The sequence below is a fragment of the Strix aluco genome, chromosome 1 (genome assembly GCF_031877795.1).
Source record: "Strix aluco isolate bStrAlu1 chromosome 1, bStrAlu1.hap1, whole genome shotgun sequence".
Classification (NCBI taxonomy): domain Eukaryota; kingdom Metazoa; phylum Chordata; class Aves; order Strigiformes; family Strigidae; genus Strix; species Strix aluco.
In genome coordinates this window covers 157567377-157589363 of record NC_133931.1, presented here as the reverse complement: position 1 = coordinate 157589363, position 21987 = coordinate 157567377, and the positions used below count along the sequence as shown (strand labels likewise).

Genomic DNA, 21987 nt, shown 5'->3' with positions numbered 1-21987 from the left:
AATGTAAGTCAAATACTCATGCATGACTTTGGATTTTTCAGAAATTTATAAGCCGGGTTGAGATTCAGTAAATAGCTGTGCAATCTGCCGAGGATTAAATGACAACAATATTCTCTATTACATCCACCTCTTGTGCATAGTTGCCCCATAACCAACAGATGAGAAACAGGGTGTAAATCTATATCCTCACAAACACTCTCATTCAGAGTTGAAGTGGCCATTTTGAGGGCTACTAGTCACCTGACTTGTATCAGTATATCTATAGCACTGTGTATTTATGCTTTGGCTTATACCAGGATAATTGCTTATGTAAACATTGCTTCTTTTTAAGTAGAGAGTGTGTATCTGGAGGCAGAATGTGACTGTACCCTAATATATGATATACAGGACTATGGTAATACAGCTAAACAGCAAGCAGTTTTATTCAATGCATTGCAAAAAAGCATTTTATACATTTGTATTTATACATCTTGCACCTGACCTTCAGCTTTTGGGAAACATGTTTTATTAGCCTCTCAGCTATTTCCTACTGAACTGAAAGCTGCTGCTGTCTTCTACAAGCTGTTCTGCTTTGTAAATCTTCTAGAACCACAGTCATATGAAGAGTGTAAGCAGTAAAAATAATAACATTTTAAAACTCTTATAAATCTTTTTGAGTGGGACACAATTGTACCACAGATTTTTAAGAGGATATATGAAAACACTTTAGCAATGCTTTTGGTGCTTATTAAGAAGACCCACTACTACAAACTATGACGTGGGACAGTGAGGAGCTGTTTCTTCCTGTTTGTGTGGTGTATTTGAGTAACAAGCACAGGCACTATCATTATGTGATCGGTAATATGGCATGTTTCTGAAGCCTGCTGAGACTTGAGGAAAATTCTAGGGTGCACTCTCCTTGGCCTAATAGCTAATATTCTTGCAGCCATTTACAGAGAATACTGCACTAATGCTCGTCAGATTCCTTGTTTGCTCTGTTCTAGTCCACCTACTATGCAGCAGCTAAAATGACTTACCTAGGTCAACAATTTCCAGGCCTTGCATAATCTCCCTCTCTTCCAGATCTCATTTAAGTTCCTGTTACTTCACCTCTATCTTCTCTTTAGCCTTCTCCGATCCCCACTTCTGCTCCTGCTTGCCATTTACTTCATCTACAAAGTTTTTTTCCGCGCCGCTAGCTATGCATGTGATGCCCTTCTTATTCTAGACCTTCTGCCAGCGCTCTCTCCTCATAGTCACTCTCCTTATTTAGCTTGTGGCTGAAAGGCAATTTTGTTGTAATTACCACCATACACAAGTTTCTACCCTAGTAAGTGCACCGACAGTATTTAGACCTGTTTTACCCCTTCTCCAGCCTCTCATTTCTCCATCCTGACCTGTATTGCATCTGGAATTTAGACTGAAAATGTGTTTTTCTTATTTAGCACTGGAACAGCAGGAGGATGGTATATTGAGCATTCTTGTGAACGTGGCTTTACAGGCACAAAGATAAGCACGGCCCCTGCACATCAGAATTTGCTATCAATGTATCTTCCGGTTCGGGTTCCTCCTCACCTGCGGGAACTATAAAACTCTAATAAATACAAATGAAAATTGAGGAAAATAGGATTAACAGTTCCTCTAAATTTTGAAGCAAAAGGTAAAGGAGTGTCGAATTTGAAGGAAATGGTGGGAATTCTTCCTTGTGCTTTTGATTATGGGCTGTCAGGGAGAAATTTCATTCATAGGTCATGAGAATTTTTCATTTTCTTCTAAATGGGCAGTAGGACTAGATGGGTTATTTGGATCCAATCAGAGCTTCTTCTGACATACAACTTGTTTTCTGCATTCTCACATTTTGGCAACTGATGATAATCACTCCTGATACTCATGGTCAAAACATAATGGTGATAAAAGACTTGGTCCTTACCCTATGTCACCAAAAGATGATGTTAGGAGTATCAAAATGGGGTTGGATCTGAGTGATTAAATGAAGCTTTAGGCAAGAGGACCACCAGATTTAATGAAATGAACAACCAGCTGCCTTATCACTTCCTTTTGCTGATTTTTGATTTGTTTAGTTATAGCATCTCTTTGCCAATGAGTGCAATTGCTACAGGGTAACTCTTACGCTATGGATAAAAGCAGCACGATCAAAATCTACAGAATAAAATACAGCAAATGCAGACTATAATCTTGCTTCAAGTAAATATCTGTACACAGAATTTGTGAACAGAAAGCAAGCATAAAACAGAACATCAGAGTTCAGTGAGAAGTTTTCTGTCTAAAAATCGTAGACAAAATCCATGAAGCATGCAGAAAAGCCAGTTTGCATATTGAAAACAAATCTGACTTTTAGAAATGCTTTTGCAAAACTGTGGTGCTCTACATATACGTAATGGCTGTTTAGGAAAAAAGAGGAAAACTGGGGACACCCAATGATCTGTCTATACTAGAATTAAGTATATTAGTGACCTTGTTAATGCCTAAACACGGCTATAACTCGTCTGTGTTGCATTACTTCAAACATTTTAGGGAAAACCTGTTTTAAAGTGGTTCCCCTAGATACTATCTTAAATTTGTTGAAGAAGGAAGTATAGTCTGTTGTTTAAAGCACAGGACTCTGAGTCAGATGTAGATTATGCCCCCTGCACTGATAACTACTGACTTATGTGGCTTCCTCATCTCTAAATTGGGAAATAGTACTTAACTAGTCAGAGCTAACAAGGAGACAAGTCATTACTGCTTATAATATTATAATTGTAATAATCAGAACAAAGCCTTCAGAGGAATACTGATTTATTAAGAAATCTGTGGGAAAGAAGCAAACCACCTGCATGTTTGAAGTTCTGGTAACTTATTCCAAGACAAAGTGAAATTTCTGTGCCGTGTTGGTGGACAGTTTAGGAATGCAAAGTATCAGTCATTGCATTTGTTAAGCAACAGCCACCTAAAGGTCACCATGGCTCCAAAGTAGAACTATGATCTCATAGCTGCAGTTTTTGCCCTTCCCTGTTCACACCCTTTCCGTGTTTGTGATTGTTATGCTGGAAGGTCCTGATGGCTTCCATCTTCCATATATAGACAGCCGTGTATCTTGTAATGATGTGTAGGGTAACGATACCCCGCAAGGTCTTGATGTTGGAAAAAAAGGGAGGCAACTGCCCAGGTGACCATATCTTAAGACTGATCCGAATCTAAGCTTGTGAGGGTGGAGGTTTTCCCTGGGACAGGAAAGTCAGTGCAAGGCTGACTCAAGCTGAGAGACCAAATGCTTACAAGTGTATGCGGGCAATAAGACCTGGGGAAAAAAACAGAAGCGAGGAACTCACATAGCCAGACAGGAGTAAGGCAGGACAGCTTTCTGTATTCATTCTAAGATAAAAATATTTTTTTTAAATGTAAAATTAACTCAACTACTAGTTGGTTTTGACTGAGCTATGAGAAATCAAGCTGGGTGTTTACTCAGCACAGGGAGGTAGGAATGCACCAAAGAACCGTTAACATATATATTCACTTTTTGTGAATATTGCAAAGGTTTGTAACAGGAGCAACCTGGCAAGGCTCTGAAGGATAATCACTTGGGCCCCACCGACGGTGACTGGAAGCAGCAGAACGAAGACAACTCCATCGCCTCCTTCCTGCTGCCTGTGCCCGGGAAGGCCCGGCTGCTGCTGCCGCAGCATCTCTGGGTTGTATACAGGGATGGTTAACACCGGAGGAGCTGCCCCTCCCAGCGGCGACAGGAGCAGTTAAGCCTGATTTCCCAGTCTCTACCCTCTTCCTCTTATGCCACCTCTTCAGACGTTCATCAGATGACAGAGATGATAGCTCTACCTGGTATAGCACACTTTCAGTATGGAAGGATCGTCGGCTTTACAGCAAAGCTCCTGGTCTCCTACAACATGAGAACAAATCCTTTTAAATAATTCTAAAAGCACTTTTACCACTCCTTTTTGTGGTATGATCACCTCGGGGTTTATGTAATATGAAAATTAGCAGGCTGACAGCCTTAGCTGTCTCGAAGTGGCAGAAAAAAGTGGGAAATGAGAACATGGGTTGAATATTCCTTTTCAGTCTGCAGCCCCGCCAGCCTCGCAGACGGCCTGTCCGGCCTGCTGGAGCTGGGCTGGGCTGAATCAGCAGAAAGCAGGCGTGATGCGGGGAACAGCTCCGTCATCACAGCAACGCGTGAAACTCTGCCTTTGGCTGCCTTAGAGGCATCGCAGCATTTGCCATGGAAATGTAACGCTTTAGCTTATTTAAAACACCGATTCTTAGGGTGGGGTGGGTATGGGACCCTTTGCTCCCCTCTAACGCGTTTCAAGCCGGACACCTCACGATCACCGGTGTGTCATAGCTCACGTTACCGGCTACCGACGTTTTCATGAGCACAGCTCAGCTCCGCGGCCGCGCCTTTCGCTAAGCGGCGCCTCTCCAGAGGCAGCCCGCCAGCTCTCCGCCTGCCCCGGGCTCCCAACACCCCTCTCCCCCTACCGCCTTCCTCCCGCCCCCACCGCACCGGGGCCGGGCCCGCTCCTTTCGGTAAAAACGCGCGGCTCAGGCGGGCTGTGCCGTCGCTCCCACACCCGGAGGGGGGTGTGGGGGTATCTGAGCAATGCGGGGGGGGGTGTGTGTGTGTGTGTATCTCAGCAGCGCGGTGTACACTCCCCACAGACCGTCCCGCCGCTGCCGTGAGGCGACGAAGGCCGCGCTGCGCCTGCGCAAGGGGGACGGGGCGGGGCCACGGCGCGGGGCAGGCGCGCGTGCGTGCGTGACGGCGTCGCGTAGGGAGCGCGCGACGATCCCGGAAGCGTGGGGCTGGGGCCGCCGTCCGGGCAGGCAGCGCGCGCGCGGTGGGCCGGGGCCGCGCGGAGCGGGAAGGGGAGCGCGAAGCTGCGGTGTCGGCGGCTGCCTGCCTGCCTGCCTATTTGCCTGTCCGCCTGCCTGCTCCCCCTCCGCGCGCGGCGGCTGCCGCCGCCATGACGAACTTCATCTCGGTGCAGCTGAAGAAGGCCTCGGAGGTGGACTTGGCCAAGCCGCTGTGCAAGTTCATTCAGCAGAGCTACCCGGGCGGCGACGCCCAGGCCGAGCACTGCCGCGCCGCCGAGGAGCTCAGCAGGCTCCGCAAGAGCGCGCTCGGCCGCCCGCTCGACAAGCACGAGAGCGCGCTCGAGACCCTCCTCAGGTAGGAGCGGGAAGGCCGGGCCGGACCCCTCCGCGCCGCAGTTAGTACACCCCCCCCGTCCCTCCCATCTCCGCCCGCTCCCGGCCTCTCCCGGTGCCCTGCGCGGCTGAGGGGCCCCGGCGGCCGCTCCGGGCCCAGGCCCCGGGCGCGGCGGAGCCGGCACCAGGTGCGGGCGGACCCAGGTGTAGGCGGCGCCCGCGGGGCGGGGCGGCTCCGGCGGGCTGTGGGGGGCGGGCCCGCCTCCCCGCCCGCGGCCTGTGTCCGGGACAGGCGCCCCAGCGCTCGGGTGTCCTGCGGTATCCCGGGGCGCCCCACCGCCACCGCGCGGCTCGGGTGTGGGGCGTTAGGGGGTGTCGTGTGATGGTAGTGCAGGGCGGGCGGGGGAGGCGTCGAGAGGAGGCCTTGGGCCGGCCAACTTCCCCTTCCGAGGGTTTGTAATGTGCCGCTCGCCGCTGGGTCTAGGTAGAAATGATCTTAGAAGAGAGTGGGTGTGTCTTAGCAAAATGTAACGCTGTTACAGTTACAGCTGACGGCTTTCTTTGCAGTTTTCGGTATTTTTTTTCTTGTCATGTTTTCCTTCTGTTTTCTGTGTTTAGCAGCTTAACATTTGCAAAGTCACATCTTTATTTTCTACTTAACACACCTAGTTTCCTATCTGAAAGTTTACTGGTGCCTCTATCGTGCTGGAATTATCATAGGTTAGAGGAGCAAATTATTAACCTGTGCCTTCTGCCCGGTAAACTGCATGATGCCTGCTTTAGGACTAACTGCTCCATCATTCACAAAAGCACTCGCTCTTTCCTGTCTCTCTAGAACACTTACAGATTGCAGTATTGACTTACTCTGGTAATCCTGTTATTCTGTTTCTTTGTGTTGGAAATTTTTGAGCCCATTTATTTGTAGCTCATCTACTCACTGAGGTCACTGTGATTCATTCACTAGGTTAGTGCTGTGTACACACTTCTACTTGCAAAGTTGGGATCAGAGATTGCAATACCAGAATATGAGTTTTTATGTAGTGGCAGCAAGTGTGGTTTTGTTTTTTTTTTTTTAAAAGAAGGAAAAGATAGAGGGATCTTCTAGTATAGGGAGAAATAATACTTGTAGGCATGACATGTTTCTGTAATATCATGAACAAGTAGAAATACATTTGATGTTCACGAGAACTTCTTATAAACTTAAAAAAATGAAGGGGAATGGAAAAGAAGCAAGTGATATTAAAAAGAAGGCAAGATTTGTAAAACGAGTTATTGATCTTTTTTTAGCTTATCAACCCTTCACTGGGTGTTTAGGCTATAAAAGCTATGACTGCAGTGATCATGCTTTACAGTATCTTTGTCGTTTCCTGTTCTATTTCTGTTTATTACTGCGTATGCTTTTCAGGGTACTACTGTGCGTGCCTTTTGAAGGTCAGGAAAGTAATGAGCATCTATGAACCGAAAGAGGGACCCTGCTAGCCAAGTTGGAAGGCATACTATTGTCTTCCCTTGCACTCTGGAATTGAGCTTCCTTTTCTGATGGTATTGGTCAGGTTTGTGATTAGTTTCCATCTGAAATACCTGGTTGGCCCAGCCACATTATATGACTTGACCCTCTCCTAGCAGCTCTACACTGCCAAAAGGAGAAGGCCCTCTCTTCAGTTCTGGTCCTTCTCTCGCACCATTTCTGGAAAGCAAAAGGTGTACGTGGTTTTCTGACAGGTGAGCAACTTGAGTGAGTTCGGTGGAAGGTCAGACGAACATCAGAGCTGGTGCAGAAGAGGGTAAAAGTAGTGTTGCTGGAAGCCAATGGGCTGAGCAGGACCTCCCTCTTTTAGTGCCAGCAGGTCATTAAATTAATTCAAGCCATAGTATGCAACTTCACCTCAGGTTTTCTCTCTGAATAATGAAGGGAAGCCACTTGCAATTGCATAATTACCAGTTTTTCATTTGAGTCAGTTCCATATGCAGCGATCTGTTCTCTCTGCTGTTGATCAGTGATCAGCAGATGCCTTCAGCTGGCCCAGGTGCTGTTGCAGTAGTCATGGGGTGTTGACTGTGCTCAGCACCGGTGCGTGCCATCTTATGTGCAAACACCAAATGATACCCCTGCCCCAAAGAAGCTCCTCTCATAAACCATCTGCAATTTGAATTGTATCATTTGAGAATATTTGTTCCCTTTACAGTGGAAGAAGGATAAGATGAAGGTCTGAATTAACTGTAAATTAGAGAAAATAAAAAAATCAGATGTATATTTTCCCTTACCTCTAACAAGTTATGAGTGGTTTGTCCCTGTTGGACCATTTGTATTCATTACAGTTGCTGGAAAGTAAGTTTGTTCTTATCCTGTAAGAATATTCTGATGTATATTCTGTTAATATTCTGTTAGGTGCAGTTGCTTTAAAAAGTCAGACTGTCTGCACACTCAGAAGTTTGAAGCGTCCAGCTGAGCTTATGCCTGAAAGAGCACAAGCGTCTGAGCACCTTGTGTTTTCTCTGAAAATTCCCTTACTTCTCCAACTTCCAGTACTTTACCGTTGCTATGTAAGAGTTGTATGCAGTCTTATGTTTAAGTAACAACTTTAGCAAGATTTTTGTTGAAGTTGGAGTTTAAAACTGGTTTGTTAGTGAAGTCAGGTTGGAAAAGCTAATTGAAAAGTGGATACCCTTTGCATACATTTACTTCATTACTGCTTTTTATAAACCATAATAGCTGGTAGAGCACTGTAGACCATTTAACTGTTAAGAAATGAGGGCTTAATCTTCTGCTAATTAACCTAGGATTTGTCCACGGTTTTGTAATCTTTAGAAGCCTTGTTTTACTGAGTAGTTACTGCATAATTTTTTCTTTTATGGAAGAAATGAACTCAGTTGCAGGCTCATTTCCCAGGCAGACAGTGACCAGTAAAGCTTTGAAAGTGCTGGTGTGCTGTTGTTTCACTGATGAATGCAAATACTTCTTTTGGAGAAGTATTGGAGGTAGTCAGTGAAAAGGGGCACAGTGTAACTGGGAAAGACCTCAGCCTGCTTCCAAGCTTTCTTTGTGTTGTGAGAATCTGAGTGCTCTGAAGGTGACGTAGGTGAGCTTGGTACAGATGTTTCCCCTTAAATTCTGTCATAGCAGATTTGATTTAGTGTGGTGTTTTTTTTTTTTTTATCCTGAGTATAATTATAGCTTCAAGGGGTTCCCTGCTTCCTCTCTTAATATTAAAGATAGCCTGGGCTTAATTTCCTTTTTCTGGAGGGATGGGGTGGTGGTGCGAGTTTAATAGTTGCGAACAACTCTTGCAGTTCTTTTTTTTTTAAAAAAAAAAGAGGGACTTGGTTTTATTTTGAATGGTCAAATTCTCTGAGGGCTGAGAGTTGCATTTCTGGTTTCCAGCTGTGAGTTCAGGACTCCAGTTCTTATCTAGAAGAGCGAAGGCAGATCTTGGTCTCTTTTATGTTCTTTTGAAGGAGATTTTTCTTTCTGATTCTTTGAGGGAGGAACAGGATTTGAAGTTCTTAATGCAATACGTATCTTTTAATTAAATTCTAATTTAAACCTTGACTTCCAACTCATCTGACTGCAACTCATTTTTACTAGCGTTTAGGAGTGTGTAATGCCTGTGTTGGTGAGAGATTGCTGTACTTCGAGAACTAGATCTGTGTTGCTGACATCTGCCCTCCCTTTCATTGCTGTAGTTGGAACTCGGGCAGTTGATAAGTTTGCATGGTTTCCTGTAGTTCATCACTGTGGCCCAGCCAAACACACAAAGCTCATCTGTGTTGTGTGGCAACTTCTGTTCTTTGTGTCTTGATAGTTAGATTGCTGTAAATCTTGTTTTAAACAACACCTCTACCTTTGCCCTCAACCTTCAATGTGTAACTGACTTGTGCATCAAATGCAGCCTTTCCTTCAATATTTATTTTCATGCTTTATACTGCTTGTTTTATGCTCTTCTGTGGTCAAAATCTTAATTTACCATTGGTATATATGTTTAATTTATGCATACCATTATATTTATATAAGGTAAGCTACTGCTAAACAAAAACAAAATGATTTTACTTTTTGTCTGCAGATTTTTAAAGAGCTCTTAAATCTTGAGTAGAATTCCAGGTTCTTTAATAAAAAGAAATGACATCACATGTTTAAAATAGTAAAGAAAATAGTAACATAAGTTCTGAACTTGATTAAAAACAACCAGACAAAAAGCCCTGTGTTGTTGGTATTCATTGATGTTAAATGCAGCAGCAACGTGCATATTTGGGAGGAACATACACCTCCTTGGCTTATTTTCTTTTTCTTTGTGGCTCTGTTGACATACAAAGAATAGTCTGTCTGCAAACAGCCAAGGCCTAGGCGTACCCAACTTCGCCAGGCCATTTAACAAGCTTTGCCTCTTGACTCTACCCTCATGGCAGAGGACAGGGTAATCGTGGAACGTGGGAAGACAACTTGGCTTTCTTGGTGGCTTTTGGTTAACAAATTAAATTGAGTCAGGCAGAGACAGCATGGGAAGGCTTGCTTTCTTTATGATACTGCATGAAAACGACTGTCGAGACCGGCCAAAGGCAGTGAAGGAAGAACATTAAAATATATCAGCGCTAGTTTGATTTTTTTTTTTTTTTGAACTATACCTTTCACATACTTGATAAGTCACAGTAAATATCTGCAGACTTTTGGTTTTTTTTCACCTTAGGAGTAATTTCAGCTCAATTATTAGTGGAAGTCCTGCTGGGTTACTATTGCAGATTTTGTAGCTTTTGACATGGCTTAGTATATCACGTCTTAAATTGCAGTGGCTCAGTTGAAGTCAGAAATCTGTAGTGTTATATACGCTGGCAGATAAAATTCACTGAAGAATGTGCTGTTGTTGTTTATGACTTTTAAAAATGCTTCTTGAATTTTTAAACAAACAGTTATTGTCTGCAGAACATAGGCCTTGTACATCTGCTTCCTGTCTAGATCAATAGTGATTAATATTTAATAATGTAACGCAAGGAAACCGGGACAATGTTAACCCTAAGTTTCACTGACCGTGAAACTCATTACTGCAAGGTGTTTTGTATATTGGGAGTATAAATTGTTAAAACAAGAATTTGACAGGTACAATGTTGGGTGTATGCCCATATGGCAAGTACTATAGAAAGAGTATAGGAAACAGGCTTCACATGTATTCTCAGCCGTTGGCAGCTTAAAGGTTTTCCGTTTGGAATCCAGCCTGTCATGTTTAGCAAGTGGTGCAGGTGTAGGGTACACCTCAGGAAAACTTTGATTCACTAACTGTTGCCTGGATAGATTGTGTGAGGCGCTATGCTATACTTGCTATATTATCTTTCTGGCTTTCTTTCCTAAACATCTTCCACTGTGAGTAGACAAAATATTGGCACAGAAAAACTTTTGGTTTTAATTCACTGTGACTGCTACAATATACTCTAATGAAAACTAAGCTTACAGCTAAAGAATTTTATCAAGGATTAGGCTCTCCCGTTGATACTGTGCAAGGCAAATGGCATCTACTTCAAAGACCTTGAAGTCTAAACAGATGAGTCAGAAATTGTAGGGTAGTGGGATAGAATGTTCAGATCAAGAGTGTGCAGTGTAGCTTGTTAATATGATGTTAAATGCTGTACTTAATTGACTTTTGCAGCGTGACTTAATGTCTAATGTACTCTTTGTCTTCCTGTATGTACACAGGGACTCCTTTGCATGACATTCTTTTCTAATCCACCCCCCATCAGAAAGTGGAATGGGTCAGCGTCATCTGTGATACTCTTCTCCTCTGAGACAGGGTTTCCACATTAGCTGTGGAAGGCTGCCTTCTATTGAATTTATTCCTGTACTGAAAAAATCCCTTTAGGCAAAATTTCTGTCTGTCCTGCAAATCATCCATAGTTACAAATGAGCTTCACAACTTGTGTGTGAGATTTATGTGCCCTTTTCCTTACATGCCAGTGTAAGAAACAAAACTTTTAATTTGATTTGTTCAATAGCTGTTTTTTTTTTTCCTTGTAGATACTATGATCAGCTGTGTTCAATTGAACCAAAGTTTCCATTCTCTGAAAACCAGGTAAGAAGACTTATCAGACCATTAAACCAAATCATGACACCTATGATGTATGACTTCCCAGCCTCTACCTAATCCACTAAACAGTACTTCTCTTGGGCACACCATTTAATCTCTTGGAGCCTTATTTTCATAGTTCATAGTTTATTTTCTAGTCGGTGCTGTCATGAAGTTTATACTGCAATTTCACTTCTAGTGGCCGTAATTGCCATCATTTTACAGATTCAGAAATGTTTTGGCTTTGGCTAGTGGTCACTGCGGTCTGGGTCAAAAAGACAACTTGTGCTGCACTGATCACTCTTCAACTCTTTTTTTCCCAAGAAATCTATTTCATGCTATGTTCTAAAGGCTTTAAAAAAAGTAATTTCTATGGGAAAACCTTTAGTAATGGATGGATTATGATCTTTGGTTTTGGAAGTAGAACAGATGTTTCATTCACAACAGCTAAAAGAATAAGCCACTTAAGAGCTTACCATTTTATTCCTGCTTCTGCATCTACAAATGACATAATTTTTATATAGATATGGTGTTCATTTAAGGTTTTTTACACTATTTCTTTAGAATCCTGTCTGTAAGGAGAAATTCAGCTTAAATCCTGCCTATTGAAGTCTTCCTCAGATGGAGACTGGAATAGATCTTTAGACTTCTGTATTTTGGTGGAAAAGATGTAGGCTTTCTTTGGATGTGTTTACAAATAGGACAGAATTTACATTTCTTTACTGATCAAATCATATTTAAATGGTAATGTGATGATTAAAAGAAAAAGTTTTTCAGACTTAGAGGTTAGTTACAAGTTAGGGAATAGTTTTAATGCAGTTCAAACTGATTTTAAGTTTTGCATATAGCTGCATTCGCTTGTTGCCAAGAACTTCACTTTGGTTTTTAGTGTGCGAATGTTTTGATATGGTGACCTGCAAACCCTGAGACATGGAAAACTGGAAAACTTTAAGAGCAAGTTCTGCAGATCTGTAAACTGTTCCATCAGAGGGAAGAAGCAGTCAGTGGAAGCAGCAATGAGCAGCTGGGGGCCAGAACTTCCTGAACTAGCGTTGCTGCTAAGAGGAAAATATGTTATCAGACAGTACTGTGCTCTTTCTGAAGTTATTCTGCCCAGCCACTTTAAAACTTGTCTTTTCTGATTTGATACCAGTTGCCTACAACCAGTTTCATCAGCTGAATAAGGAATCAAATTGTGGAAGTTCAAAGCCGATTCTGTGAAGTATTTGCATTGTCGGTGAAATATATGCTGGGAGTGTAATATAAAACACATTGTTTTTACCTGCATTCCCTTCCCTGAGTGTGTTTCCCGATAATGCTGCTATTGAATTCACTCAAAAACGAGTGAATTTTGGTATCGCGAAACAGTTCCAAATATGCTAGTAATTTGGAACAGTGGAAACTGCCTGGTTGGGTGGTTTCTTTAACTGTGATTATACCAGACTGTCAGACTTCTTGGGAGAGGAATATCTTGGTTTGGAAATAAATTTATCTGTCACTCAGAATATGACCAGAGCTGTAAGATTATTTTGAGAATTTCTGTCTTTTCTGCTTGAAATGTTTTGTGCAAACTAACAGGAAGGAAAAAAGGTAGAATAAAGGGGTTTTTAAATAACTCTTGATGATTTCCTGAAACTTCTTGAATGTTTGTAACGTTACAAATGAATTAAATGTTTTACACAATTAGAATATAAAAGGATAAATATGTGAGTTTGGGATATTTTCTGAAGACTTCATATTTAATTTTAGAGATAAAGATCTTTCTTTTTCACAACTTTCAGGTCTGTGTAACATTTACGTGGAAAGATGCTTTTGATAAAGGATCACTTTTTGGAGGATCTGCCAAATTGGGTATGTGAATGTACTGAAAGTGCGAGTATTAATGATATTAAAATTTGAGAATATTTTTATATAGCTGAATTTTTAATAGTTTTCCTATTATTCTCAATATAGCTTTCAAATTAGTTCAACTGTATTGGTAACAGATTAATCACTTCAACACTGGTAATGAGTAAATGGGTACCATGCAAAGAATTGCTATAAAATTGAGACTTAATATTAGTTTTCTAAAGGCATAAGTACAAGTGCAGTCTGATAATAGTTGTGCTTCCTGCTCCTCAGACTTTTTCTGGGAGCAACCCCAACTAACATTAATCAAAATAGTTCATATTAAGTTTTACTAGTAGGTTTTTGGTAATCCAGTTCTTACTGTCCTAAATGAGTAAGATCCTCATGAGACGTGCTTGTTAGTGAGTCCCCTCCAGAAGGGGAGTGATGGTCGCTGGCTTCAGTAGTCTGATACCATATTTTGTTCAAGAGAAAGGAGGGTCTGCCTGTGTGCTGAAATGATTCTCCTATCACTTCTTTTAAAAATATTTTCATACATTTTCATACATTTTCAACACTTAGAAAGGAAAAAAAAAAAGGTATTTGGTTCCTGCAAACATAAGGAGTTTGAGTCTAGGATTCGTTTTAGTCACATAGGGACAATTCTGTGCTGCAAATTCAGGATCATTAAATGGATTTGGAACACTTGCCAATAGAAAAACCAAGACTAAATCTTTCTGAGTTAAGTGAGGAGCTGTTCAGTCATGTGTCATCATTCTTTAGTGTTTCTATTTATATCTAAGTGTTCATCATGACTAGCATTGCAAGATGACCATCGCAATTTTGAAGCTCCAGACAAAGCCTGAAAAAAATGTTAGAATACTTATTCTGTTTTTAGGTTTTTTAAAGTTCTTGTGTCCTTTATATAGTTCTCTGTTAAGAGCTACCAAAGTTACAGTTTTCCATGTTCTGAATACACCTGCTGAAGTTGTGCTTGTGTGAACTGTATGGTGGAACAATAAAGCACATTCCTGTGCCTAAGCAGGTAGTGCACACCTTTCCTTGCTTTATTTTCTAATTGTTCTTCTGGATAATTGGAGACCTTCCTGAAGATGCTGTGTTTTTTCTCAGAATTTGGTTGATTCTATCTTCTTTGGGGCTAACATTTCATGACGATTGAACCTGTTTCAAAGTAAAGCTCAATATTTAGTTATGACTTAAACATAGTCTGTGAATGGCCAGAGATCTATAATTGTGAGAAAAAGAATCAGTAATCATAACATAATGATTACCCTGAGAACTTGAATAAATGTCTTGTTACAGCAGCTTGAGAAAGCTTGCTTGTCTGCAGGTTAATTATATACTAGTCTAAATAATCTGTGAGGCAGATGGCCAGAGATTTATGCAACAGTCCGTGTGAAATATCAAAGAAATTCTTAACTGAGATGTGAGTAATGCTCAGTTAACAAGCAATGGGATAAATTTTATTTTGCAACTTTAAAGCAGATCTTAGTGGAAAGAAATTAGCAAAAGGAGTCTTTTAGTCTTTACAGTGCAGATTATCCAGGTGCTGCTCTCCAGATTAACTATAGCATGTGTGTATCTCTTCGTTACAGATCAGAATTAGCAGTGGGATTTCTCAGTGTAAAGCAAAGTTTTCAGTTACTGAGGGAGCAAAGCTTCTGTTGACTTTTAAGAGGAGGCAATCTTGTCTCCAGATGGAAATTCAATGTAAAACTCCTTTGACTTCCATGGGGCCACGATGCAGGGGTGTGACTTGAGAGCTCTGGCTCTTGCTATGGTGACAAATGGTTTTCTTCCCATTTTGCCCTGAATCCGAAGTCTGTATCACAAGGGTAGCTGACAGATACTGTGACTGCTTGAAAAGTGACCCAGTTCACAGCATGGCATGTAATCTGAAGTATGTTGGCTTTAGTTAATAGGTAGAGCTATAAACAGATGAGTCTGAGGAAAAGCTATATTGCTAAACAGCTGTTCTCACTGTAGTAAATCACACTGGAGATGCAGTCCAGAGTATAAAGTAATTCAGCATATAAAATATTGCTGCACTTCAGAAGCTTTAAAGCTGTATTTTCTTCCCTTTCTTGTGTTTGTTTTAGTCTTTTGAATGATGTGTAAGTTGTACAAGATGTTTTTAGAAAAATTCTGCAAAGTAAACTACAGAATAGAGATGATACAGATAAGTGATTATTATCATGATGAAACACAGTGACTGTGTAACTCACTTTTCACTCAGGGAAACAAAATGGGGAAAATGGCATGTCAGATTTATGGCTGCTTGTCTGAAAACTTAGTGCTGATCAGGGAGTACTGACATGAAATTTCAGCAATACATTAGGTAAATATGTAGCTGTATAAGGAGGCTGGATGTTGGTGAAATAAAACAAATGTGCCTCTTCAGTACATTCATGTTTTAAGGATAACTTAGAAGTTGTACCCGGGTTTGTGAAATTGAAAATTCAGTAGTTTTCTGTTTTCTACAAGAGGAGTGTCTAGACAGTATTTAACAGTAGTAGGAAACTAATATCTACAGGCTTTAGATTTTCCAGTGCTTGCATATGGTCCATAACCTTTTGAAAGCAATTAATAGATTCAAAATGGTTCCTGTTCAGGTATTGCTGTTTCTAGACGTGTGGGCTCCATCCTCTGGGACTATGAAGTACTACAGGAGTTGAGTTAGGACAGACTACTGCCTAGTGAGCACGTTTTAATTAAGCAAACCCTTATCTGTTTCAGTACATGTATAACCAAGATATTTGTCAGCATTTTCAATCTGAAACAATAGCCTTGAGAGGTGAAAAAGTCCCTGCATTTCAATAGATAGCAAGACAGAGCATGTAAAAATCTTTGGCCTCAGTGAGAGAAGGGTAGTTAATCTTGCATTTAAGATACAGTAAGAGCATGTAATTGGGCAGTTATTGCAAAGTGATTATTGCATGGAAGTTCCTATTTCAGATTATTCTTCAGTAATGTGTGTGTTTCTGTATCTTCAGGAGCCAAAAAGCTGCACTCTAGTTAGAAAGACTTCCATGCTTCTTGCCATGCTTTATAGTTCCTCATGTGGAAACGTTTTGTGAAAGTACAAAATTAGACTATGTAAAGCCTTCATAATGAAGATGACTTTGACTTCAAAAGTTTACTATGACTGTGGTGTTTTTTTTGGCTTGAAACTGTTGATATCTTCAAGTACAGCTATTAGTAGTGTTGGCCTCATCTGTAGGATGAATTGACTGAAATTTATTTTCTTAACAGTATGGGTAACTGTTGGTCTTGATTGCAGCTCTGGCAAGTTTGGGGTATGAGAAGACCTGCGTTTTGTTCAACTGTGGAGCACTGGCAAGCCAGATTGCAGCAGAACAGAACCTAGATAACGATGAAGGACTAAAAGCTGCAGCTAAGCACTATCAGGTACAAATGCTCCCTACTTATGCTTAGGAATTCAGAATTACTAATCTTAGAACAGCAAATAAGTATCTCTCTCAATTTGAGCTATATGTACACGTACATAAATATATATACATACTTTCCTCCTCTTAATTGCAGAGGTGGATTGGCAAAGTACCTGGTCCTGGCTCATATTTACCAGCTCTGAAGGATTTTGTTCAATACAGTTCCCTATAACCCTTTCCCCAAGCATGTTGGTAGCTAATAACCTTCAGTTTAAGATTTAAAATTTTAGCTAGTATAAATTTTAGTTTTAACAAGTTATACAGTAGTAATCTCTTTTCTTTTTGGTGGAATGCATTACATTTTCCATGTTCTTATGCCATAAGGTGTAGCCAGTATACCTTTACTTATAGTCTGTCACGATAAACGTCTAGGTGAAAGTGGCTTCAAGAACAAGAAGTCACAGGGAATTGTTTTTAGGGGCAAAACAATAAATGGGAGACCATATACCAAAACCCCTCTATTTTGGGGGAAATTGTTGTATGTATTATATTTGTAAGAGAAAAAAATATGTTTGGAAACATGAAGGATAATATATTATTTTGTTTTACTTAGTTTGCGAGTGGTGCTTTCCAACACATTAAAGACACAGTTTTGTCAGCCTTGAATCGAGAACCTACAGTGGACATCTCTCCAGACACAGTTGGAACTCTCAGTCTTATTATGCTGGCTCAAGCCCAAGAAGTCTTTTTTTTGAAAGCTACAAGAGGTATGTCTTAATTTTCAGCTTGTGTATTTAAAAGCTCATTACAACTTCCGCAAAAACTGACAAGTGTGTAAGTTATTAAGAGCTTGTAAAGGGCCTTTCAGAAGTTGTAATTTTTGTGTTTACTGATTTTTTTTTTTCCCCCCTTCCCCAGTTGCAGGTCATTAAACACAAACTACAGATGCCACTTCAGAATTTGTCTGAGATTCACCTGACAATGCAGTTGTCCAAAACCCTAAGTCTTTATGTCTACAAAGGCTTTTGCTAGTTTATATTTTTTTATTTTTCCTCTTGAGAACAAAAGACATTATTTAAAAGAACTGAGAGTACTAGAGGTGGTGCATAGGGGTTTTACCACTACTCCCTTCCTCCTGTGTTTGGGGAATGATTTCATGAGAATTTAGAAAGAAAGGTATGACTTAGGAAGTTTGCTCAGAGTTTAGGGGAAACAAATTCTGTTTGATTGCTCTTATTTTTGAGAGGAACTATTTGAACCAGTCTAACTTAGAGAATGCCTTGTTTATCTTGGAAAGTGAAATTCTGCGGTAAAATTCCACTGCATAACTACAGATCAGTTCTCTAATTTCTGAGCCTTGCTTTGTGTTTTCTTTAAGTGTCTTCAAGTCCGATGTGTTCGCTATTCCATCTCAAGGCTTGCATTGTAGCTGCAATATTTTAAAGATACATGAGTAAAAACTAAAGCTTCTGATGGCGAAAGATCTATTCTGAGCTGTCTACATGGACAAATGAGTCTCCTCTAGCATTTCCTTTGTTAATAGAAATGTAGTTAATAAGCTAGTATTTTTTCTTAAAGCTCAAGCTCTATGAAGGAAGATGCAACTCCCACACACTAGGTGGGGCTAGAAGGACAGTCTATTTAGATTTTACTTGTTTTGGTTTTATTAAATATGTAATGCACTGGACAGAAACATTTTAGCAAAGTAGTAAGTTGCTAGATCTCATAAGCTCCTTTCCATTTGTCATCTAAATCCTGTTCCAAAGTGAAAAGATCATCTTGGCCTATACCTTAAATGCATTTACATCTTAGAAGGTAAATATATTACATCATAGCTCATGCCTGAAGTGTTGTAGATAGATGTGTGAATGTGCTGGAATGAGCAGACCACTGGGGAATTCTTTTGATTTAATTTTGGCAATTAAGCATACTCTGCAGACTTCCTGATCTCCCCATACCCCCACTCCAAGCTTATCAATCTGGCAGTACATATAAAAAAATCACATGAATCAGAGGATACTTGTTTGTAAGGGCAGCTATTTAGAGCAGTCAGCAATCAATGTTTGCACTGATTGCCTGCCTTCTCTTGGAGTGCTGAATAGCTAGTGCAGGCCAGAGGTGAGTAGAAAAGGAGATAAAGATAGGTGCAGCACGTTCCTGTCTTAAGTTTTGGCTTCAGGAACAGGGTGAGGATGTGAGGTAGGGAATACTGCTGCCACTAGGCACATGCGGCTCTGATATGGAGTAGTGGTTACCACTTGGAGGAGCTGTAGTTATTTATGTCTAGGAATGGTGTTTCTATACTCACCGTAAGCTAACAGTGGTGTGGATCGCCATGGAAAGGACCCTCCCTTCTCTTCTGTGGCACTTCTGCAAACTTTTGAGAGTCTTGACATGGAGTTGGGTTAGAGAACAGATCCTGCTGAAAACTAACTATTTTTTGTGAACTAGATTTCAGCTAAGTTCTTTGACCACAACTGCACAAATGCTTGTGTGGCACAAGGGAAGGGCTGGGAACAAGCTGCCAGAGTTAGTGGGACTGTGGCTTTTATTGGCAGCTTGCCACTGGTATGAGGTAAAGCATCACTCTTAATCCTGCATAAATGCCAGCAGCTGCCAAAAGATTTCTTGTACAACTGACTGAACCTTCAGTGTCATGACGGAAGTGGAAAATGGAAGCTGCTGCTGGGTGTCAAGAGAAGAATGGGATCCCACCTTTGAGTTGCAATGTAAAGCTATGCCCTTAGAATGCAGTTGTTGCTGTTTGAAGATGAAGTAATTTACCTGTTCGCTTGTAAAAACTGATGATAATTATAACTGCTCTTTGTTTTTTCTCCCCTTCCCCCCAGATAAAATGAAAGATGGTATCATAGCTAAACTAGCTAATCAAGCTGCAGATTACTATGGTGATGCTTACAAACAATGTCAGTATAAAGACACTTTGCCCAAGGTTAGTAACTTTCCTGGAAATAATCTGGGATCTGCTGTTACTGTGAATAACTGTTATTGTTACAATGTACTTGATGAAATACACTTAAAATGTACCCTCAAGAAAAGCTGACATAGTGCTACATGTAAGGGGAATGAACCTGTAATTTGAACAACAGAGAAGAATCTAGGAGGCAAAAGATAGTGTGGGGTTTGTAAGTAAGTAAAATCTGATTACATGACGTGTGTTTACTTGCAACACATTTCATTTAAAGCAAACTTGAATTATGGTGGCATTTAGGGATGCCTTCTTACTTAATGCCTTACTAAATCTGGTTTTCAAACTAACACTTTCTAATGGGCCTTAATTGGCTTCTAGTCTCAATGTTTTCATGTGAAATTTGCTCTCACGTTGACAGCATGAATATAGTGGTACTGTTCACTTACCTGTTAATGAAAACCATGACTGGAAGTCAGTGTGTGTCCTCTGTCCTTCTGCCTGCTTTCTCCTCTTCCTCCACCCCAACTCAATCTTAATACTTGTAAATTATCTCAGTTTAGTCTTGACTGTTCATTAGAGTGCTGTTGGGTTTGGAAGGTGCAGAAGGATCTTTTTTCATGCTCTTCGAATATATATACTGTATAACAGGTACTTTAAAAATGAGCAGGTTTTCCGTGTATCAAATGTATCAATTATGTTCAAATCATAAAATAGTAGAAAGCCTTTTGTGCAGTGGTATAAATGTAAAAGTTGGATAAGATTTACTTACTTTTGATATAGCTGGACTCTTGAAACTTATATGTAGGTAAAGTAGGAGATTGTCTTCCATAGCGCTGCTTTTGTGAATGTCCCTGGGAAGCATCCCTTGTTGCTAATTTGCAGTTATTTTTCATTCATTAATAGTTTTGAAACTAAAATAAATATTCCAGCTTGCAGTGGTCTTTCCTGTTACAAATAAAATGTGAAATATACTAGATTTACTAAAAATACATTAGAATAATTACTAAAAATATTTTTACCAGTGATAAATGGAAGTGGTTGATAATCTGGTCCTATAACTGAATATGCAATCTTAGTCAAATAATTGCCAAAATATTTGCCAAAGGCACTCTTATTCCCTCTGGGGGAAAAAAGCCCCAGGTAATATCCCCCCCCCGGTTTCTAATGCAGAATAGAATCGTGGTGATGATGGGAACTGTACTAAAGTAAAAGTATGCATTTTTATTCTTAAGCAACAAATTACACAAATGTCTTTGTAGGCCAGTCAGTGACTTTTTATATATATTTTTTCAAAAAAATGGTTTCTTAAAGTTAAATTGATACCTTGCTTGGCTGCAACTTAATAGATTCTTTTCTGTACGCACATATTTCCTCTCATGCATTCTGTGGCATTTTGCAGATTGGGCCAATTTCTCACTTTGGAATTATGTTCCTGATTTGATTTCTGAGAGGCAATGAGATATAATAAAGCCATTGCTTTGTCTTTTGTTGCTGTGGATCTTTCTAAGCCATAGATCTGCTCCCTGTTCCAGTTGCACAGTAATCTGTCAATTGATTATCTGAAAGAACATAATAAGGTTTGCTGGTTTCATGAGTTAACACCAGCTCTGAGAACAGTTACATGTTTAGGAGTGTGAAATAGAGGTTGACTTGATGCATCGAACTCCAGTTGCAAGGCCTCCCAGACAGCTTTTTCTTCCAAATTTACCACCTTTTTTTTTATCTCTGTGGGGGCAGCAAGTTTGCACAAATGTAAAGAAGCAGGTCTTTATATACTGAGGTCTTTAAAACATCACTCTGGTTTTCCAGTGCTCCTTGATTTAAGAAATAAAACAGTAAGGCCAAATCCTTGATCAAAGACCATGCCTATACTGTGGGCTGCAGCATAATGTTTTCTTCATGTCTTGGTTGGTACTCCTGCAAAGATAAGTGCATTTATGTAAAAGTCTAAAAATGACTTTTAAATCTCTTAAATTGCTTTCCATGTCAATAGTTATTGGTCCTCTTTATTTGTTCTTTGCTTTCATAATGTTACTTTCTTGATAGGCCTGCTGCTGTTTTAAATGTAATTGCTTTGTTAAAAAAAAAAAGCTTCTGTTCCCCCCCTTTCCCTTCTAAGAACACTTTGTCTTGGGTTTGTCTTGGGGGTATTTGGGGGTGTTCTTGCAACTATCCTTTCTAATACATGCATGCATTCCTAATCTTTGAAGTAAATGTTATGACTTCATGGCTTGAATTTCAATTGTAGTTCTTCTAAAATAATGGACACTTCAGAATTTTGCAGCAACAGTTTGCAAAAAGAAAGACTGAATTCAATCCATGCAAAGTCACGTGGTCTCTGACATTTACCTCTAATGTTTTAACCTATCTAAACCATTAATTGGGTGATTCTAATTTCCTTTTCTTCTTCCTTTTTCTTCCTGCATCCCATGTTGTCTGTGGTGGTTAATGTGGTTGGACTTTCCCCTGGTCAGTATTTTTATTTCCAGGAGGTGTTTCCTGTTCTGGCTGCAAAGCACTGCATTATGCAGGCCAATGCAGAGTATCATCAATCTATCCTGGCAAAACAGCAGAAGAAATTTGGTGAAGAAATTGGGAGGTTGCAGGTGGGTAGCTTTTTTTTCTTCTC

General features: G+C 40.4%; 1 protein-coding gene across 3 annotated transcripts in view; it reads left to right on the top strand.

Annotated features, from left to right (window-relative positions):
• Nucleotides 1-4784: 4784 nt before the first annotated feature.
• The window catches only part of PDCD6IP (programmed cell death 6 interacting protein), a 31863-nt gene continuing 14660 nt past the window's right edge, over nucleotides 4785-21987 (top strand). For 2 of the 3 annotated variants that reach the window (XM_074841924.1, XM_074841940.1), the window contains exons 1-7: nucleotides 4785-5167; nucleotides 11144-11198; nucleotides 12974-13043; nucleotides 16321-16448; nucleotides 17043-17196; nucleotides 19279-19379; nucleotides 21833-21964. In XM_074841924.1, coding sequence (XP_074698025.1) covers nucleotides 4962-5167; nucleotides 11144-11198; nucleotides 12974-13043; nucleotides 16321-16448; nucleotides 17043-17196; nucleotides 19279-19379; nucleotides 21833-21964 — 846 coding nt within the window. In that variant the 5' untranslated portion in view covers nucleotides 4785-4961. The remainder of the gene's footprint in view (nucleotides 5168-11143; nucleotides 11199-12973; nucleotides 13044-16320; nucleotides 16449-17042; nucleotides 17197-19278; nucleotides 19380-21832; nucleotides 21965-21987) is intronic. The other variant, XM_074841932.1, reaches the window with a different exon arrangement.